This window comes from Notamacropus eugenii, chromosome 4 (genome assembly GCF_028372415.1).
Source record: "Notamacropus eugenii isolate mMacEug1 chromosome 4, mMacEug1.pri_v2, whole genome shotgun sequence".
In the NCBI taxonomy this organism is placed as follows: Eukaryota; Metazoa; Chordata; class Mammalia; order Diprotodontia; family Macropodidae; genus Notamacropus; species Notamacropus eugenii.
The window spans coordinates 25,068,486-25,073,974 of record NC_092875.1 but is presented as its reverse complement, the minus strand read 5'-3'; the positions used below and the strand labels follow the sequence as shown (position 1 = coordinate 25,073,974).

Sequence of the window (5,489 nt, the reverse complement as noted above, 5' to 3'; positions counted from 1 at the left end):
CCTAGCTCCTCTCAGCAATGCAAGGATCTAAAACAATTCCAAAAGACTCATGATGGAAAATACCATACACATCCAGAGAAAGAACTATTGTCCTTTTCTTTTGTTTCTTCTCATGGCTCCTCCCATTAGATCCTTCTTTACATCATGACTAATGTGAACATGAACGTTTAACAATAAAGCCTTTATCAGATTGCATGCTGTCTTGGGGAGGAAAAAATTTTAAACTCAAAAAGTTTATGGAAGTGAATGCTGAAAACAAAAAAGAAATTATGTATTTAAAAAAAGTCAGCAAATGTAACCAAAAAAAAGTTTTGAGGGGAAGTTTATATCCTAAATAGAGAGGTTTTTTTCCTCCATGTTCCTCACAGCCTGGTTCCATTTCCAGCTAACAACTTCCAATTTGGTTCAAACCCCAGCTCTGACATATAACATACCTGATCAACCCTGAGTAGCTCATCACTTTATGCAATTGTCTCAGCAGTTGAAATGGACCATCTGGTCCGTTAAAGCTCCTTCCAGCACATGGAAGGCAACAGAAAAAGAATCCAAGCACTGGCAGCCCTCAAGCTCCCCACTCTCCTCCTCATTTGGAGGCCACATACACAGCAGACTCTTCACAAGTTCTTACTCCCATAAATACAAAGTAATTTCTGTCAATGCTGAATGAGCACCACTCACACAATGTTTAAAGGAGAACATTTTGTAGTAAAGAACAAAATGTAAAGCTGATGCCCATTCATCAAGCAATGGCTAAGCAGGTTTGTGGTAGACAAAAAACTTGTTTTATGAGTCTAATAAAAAGGCAAGCCTGGCAGCCCATGAAGTGATGCAAAGTGAAGCAGAAGAACCAGAAAATGCATTGTCAACATAAATGAGCATGCTCCCTCCTTGGCACAGGTGAAGACTACAGCTCCAGGTATAGAAATTGGGACTTCATTCATTTGTTGAACTGGTTATAAACGACAGAGATAATACAAAGACAAGCAATCAATAAGGATCCACAGGCACACAGCTGGACAGATGGGAGCGGAGATTCATAGGGATCTTGGCTCAGACATCCATCACCCTCCTCCTACAACTATCCCAGTATCAAAAACTGGAAAAACCACCCCACATCACTCCCTTCTGTCATGTTTTCACAAGATTTTTTCATTACACCATTTAGAAGAGGCACAAAGGACTTTGCAATGATTATTTCAATTTCTCCTCCCAACCCAGAGAGGTGGGGGCTATAATCCCCATTTTATAGATTTTACAGTTTATAAATTCTTGTGGTTAAAAGTATGAACACAAGAAGCAGAGGCTGAGATAAATGAGCATTTTTATTCCTTTGTTTCACAAATAAACTGGCTGAAATAGTTGTTTCCCGTGGGCTAATCAAACAGACCAAATCCCATATCTTCATCAGACTCTTCCGACTCTTCCTTGGCTTCCACCTTGGCTGGAGCGGCAGCAGCCGGTGCAGCAGCAGCTGGAGCAGCTGCCACAGGGGCGGCCACTGCAAATGCGGAGGGGTCGGCCAGGAAGGCCTTCACCTGAAAATAGGGACATGAGTTAGCACTGCACCGCACCTCTCCTCCCACCCATCTCCTATATCTCTGAGTCAATAGGTTCAAAGCCCCTAGAAATGGGTAACAAGCCAAGGAAATCCCACAGAGGGTCAAGATTCCCTCAGGCACAGTGGTCATGCACCTACAGCTTCCACTTAACTATCACAGATCAAGGGGCCAGGGGTCACAGAGGTAACCTCGAAATGACAAGAACCTGGGTTATGAGTCTTGTGACTTCAAGAGGAGACAGCCAATCCACACCAGAGCACAGAGAGGATAAGTATAAGGTATTTTGGGACGGGGAAAGCAGGAAAAGCTTCCTGAAGGTGGTGAGCTGAGGTTGCGTGTGAGCCTGGGCGAGCAGGCCACAAAGGGAGACTGGAGCTGGGAAGGTGTTTGAAATGTTAGAAGCTTTCCCATTTGATCCTAGAGACAATAATAATGCCACAGGAGTGCCCACAGGCTGACCTGCACTTTTAGGAAGACCCTTCTGGCTGGTATGGAAGAACCCAAGGAAAGTAATGTAACACTTCAAGCAACTACCTAGTACATATTCAGACTATATTTTAAAAAACTGTGAAGATCAAATATTGTATGCAGAAAAGTTATCCTTCTTCAAAGAAAATAAAGGTACTAAATCATCATTACCATTCTGCAGTAACTGTGTCGCTCAAAATGTCCTAGCTAAATCTTTACCTTTTCAGCAAGTGGGAAAGTGTATTCCGTCTCCACAGCTACAGCCAAGACTCGCTTGTACCCATTGATGATTGAGTGGGGTACTGATGCAACAGTTGGGTAGCCAATCTGCAGACAGACGCTGGCAACATTACGGACACCCTGTGGACAAAGAGATGTGATTATCTGGTGGCAATCCTGACTTTCTAGAGCCCCATGGGATCAGACATGGTAGAAGCATGTTCACTCTTCTGCTGCTGGGGTGCCAGTTCTGCAGCCTACCCTAAACTTTGGACAGGTAGAAGTCACCTCTCTGGACACACACCAGTCCCAGGGCCAACTATCTTCAGTTCAGCAGAATTCCCATCACGCTTTGCAGCCTCCCATCCCAATGACCCTGTTGGCTTCCCATCTTTACATTCATAAAGTCAACCAGCTTCCATTCAAACCCCTCATGAGAATAGTACCCAGCCCATCAGCTCCCACCTCTAAGAACCGAAGGTGCAAAGTCTCCTCCGTGATGTCCAGCACTTCAGGGTTGTAGATGCTGCCATTGTCAAACACTTGCTGAATGATCAGCCCAAAGGAGAACGGGGAAATGTTCAGCATATTCAACAAAGTGGCCTCACTGGCACCCACTTTGTCTCCAGTCTTAATGAGCTGCACATCACTCTGAAAAAACAAGAAAAAAGTCAGCCCAGAGGCAGCAAGGATGCCCAGGATGCCTCAGACTAATACCAGCAGCGAACATCAGGATGAGCTGAAAGAGCGCACTGGGCTCGCCCTGGATCTTCCCAACATCCCCTGACCCAGGTGTGTCTCTAAGTATTTAGCACCATCCACCCTTAGGGTTCAGGAGGCTTCCGAGACTGAACCACAGTCCCACAGCTCCACAGCTAAGTATTCAAAAGGGGATTATTAATACCCATACAGCCAACTACACTCACCAAGATTTCAATGGTGCCCCTGGAAATCTTGGTGGTGATACCCAGAGCCTGGAAGAAGGAAGTCTTCTCGGGACCCAGACCAGTGTTCTGGGCGGGCACAGTGACATCACATGGGGCAATGGCACCAGCACGGGCAGCAGCTGGCACCTTATTGGCCAGAAGCATATCCCTAATCTCAGTCAGATCCTCCTTGGTGAACACAAAGCCCACATTCCCCCGAATATGAGGCAGCAGCCTGAAAGAAAAGTCACTCCAGTTAGCTCACCCTCACCTTGGCCTCGTAAAGTAAGAAATAAAGAGAGCACCCCCAAGACACTGCACTTACTTCTCCAAGGCAGGGTTGTTCTCCAGATGACCACGAATGGCTTTGCGCATCATGGTGTTCTTTCCCATCAATACGACGGCCTTTCCACGGAGGGACATCCGAATCTGCTGCATCTGCTTGGAGCCCACATTGTCTGCTCCCACAATGAAGCATTTTGGATAATCATCCAAAAGTTGCTATAAAGCAAGCACCAAAAATAGATGTTAAAGGTCAGATACGAAGAAAGAAAAGATTCAGATCCTCAGTCACAAGGTATTAAGGAGCAGAAACTTAATTGAAACTCAGATCTCACAAATCTTCACACATCTGGGGCTCCCTCTACCGCATCATTTCCAGGTCTCTTCTAACTCTGATTATTGGTTGGTCGTGTTCGTCCTTTGTTTCAGAAGACTAAAGGCGATGTCACAACTTACAAGTGAACTGGATTTAAGGGAGAGAGAGAGCTGTGCAAAGTCGCCAGCCTCATTCTTTCCTCCAGAGCCACCTTTGTCCAGCTGTCAGGCCAAATGGAGATGGCCCCAAGTAATTCTGATATCCTAGCACCGAGGACGTAAAACACCGCCAAAACGCCTTGTCCAGATCCCAGGGGACCACTCATGATCGCTTTTATATCGAGAGGAAATGGGACACAAGCAATCAATTCAGAATTACATCTTACTACTAAAGAGTTAGCTTCTGAACTACCCAAATGATTTCCTTTTTAAAAACTTACTGGTGCCCACCAAAAACTCCCTGACAACCATCTCCTGTCAAAACGAATGGTCAACAGTTAAACTTGTCTGGACGTAAATTCCAAGTTAAGTGACCTTAAAAATCAAAAGTAACCTGTCAGGAAAGCTAAAAGAGCCTCTTAAAATACGCCAGAAAATGCAGTTTGTTCCTAACCAGGGCTGCCTCCTCCCACGGCTTCCACGCAGCTTTCAAGTGGGCAGAGAACACGCACATCTAAACTAACATAAGGCTGGACTGAAGCACAATTTTGTGTTGGTGACACGGCCACAATCGCGATCTGGACAAACCCACAAGATACACGCGAGTCCGTGTCCACTCCGGGCCGTCCCTGGGGAGAACCTCGCTTCCTAAGCTTTCCTCACTTATTATTTGAGCCCGCGCGTGACTTACGATGATCTTCAGGAAGTAATTGGACTTCCAGGTAGCCCTGTCTTCCCTGGGCATCTCGGCGGTGCTTCAGGGATTGCCACGCGGGGTTTAAAGACGATGTCTCTGCGAAGGAAGCAGGGTCGGTCACGGAGGGCCCCGCCCCCACCCCGGCGCCCCCACGGACACGGACGCGGACACGCGCCCCTCGCCTCCACTCCAGCGGGCTCAAGGCCCGGAGAAGGCCCGCTTCCCCGCCCCCACGGACGCGGACACGGACACGGACGCGGACACGCGCCCCTCGCCTCCACTCCAGCGGGCTCAAGGCCCGGAGAAGGCCCGCTTCCCCGCCCCCCACGGCAGCGCTGGCTAGGCCGGGCGGCCACGTCCCCTCTCCCCCCGCCCTCCCACGCTGGCCCCGCAGGCCCCGGCCCGCGGCCTCTCGGGCCTCCGTGACTCCCCCGACGTGGGGCTGCCCCAGCCGGGCCCGGGCTCCGGCACCTCCCTCGGTAAAATCCAGGCCCCCGGCCGAGGCCCTCCGCCTGCCGTGGACCCACAGCCGCCATAGCACCCACCTTGCACGAGGACGCCTGGGGAGAGAGCGGCCGCACGCCTCCGCGGGCCTTTTATAGCGAGCGGCGCAGCCAAACTGCGCCCGCGCACGAAGCTCGCTCCCATTGGCGGACGTCGCCGCCCGTGCGGAGAGCGGGGAGCGATCTAGGCCTCCATTGGACGTTAGGGCGGCCGCTCGGTGTGGGGTGGGCCTCTTCTCAAGAAGAGTCTCCCGCATCTCAGAAAAAGAGAAGCAAAAATCCGTTGGCGCCCCCTGCTGGCCCGGCCTGGGATCTCCAGGCACTCCCTCGGTGCTACTCAGAGAGACTGTGCAAAAAAGCA

The 5,489-nt window shown here is 49.6% G+C and overlaps 1 protein-coding gene across 1 annotated transcript; it reads right to left on the bottom strand.

Moving 5' to 3' along the window:
* Positions 1-1,304: 1,304 nt before the first annotated feature.
* Positions 1,305-5,287, bottom strand: RPLP0 (ribosomal protein lateral stalk subunit P0). The gene is made up of 7 exons (XM_072600289.1): positions 5,171-5,287; positions 4,620-4,721; positions 3,498-3,673; positions 3,173-3,407; positions 2,712-2,897; positions 2,247-2,387; positions 1,305-1,535 (listed from the first exon to the last, which is right to left on the bottom strand). The coding sequence occupies exons 2-7, from the start codon at positions 4,671-4,673 to the stop codon at positions 1,374-1,376; spliced, it is 954 nt and encodes a 317-aa protein (XP_072456390.1). The 5' UTR covers positions 4,674-4,721; positions 5,171-5,287; the 3' UTR covers positions 1,305-1,373.
* Between the last annotated feature and the right edge of the window lie 202 nt (positions 5,288-5,489).

Bases quoted from the DNA above. Each gene is read 5' to 3' on its own strand.
- RPLP0 (XM_072600289.1), bottom strand. From the start codon at position 4,673: ATGCCCAGGGAAGACAGGGCTACCTGGAAGTCCAATTACTTCCTGAAG. The intron at 3,408-3,497 runs GTAAGTGCAGTG...CTTTTCTTTCAG, and splicing joins AACAACCCTGCCTTGGAGAA to GCTGCTGCCTCATATTCGGG. The intron at 2,898-3,172 runs GTGAGTGTAGTT...TTGTTTTTTCAG, and splicing joins GGGGCACCATTGAAATCTTG to AGTGATGTGCAGCTCATTAA.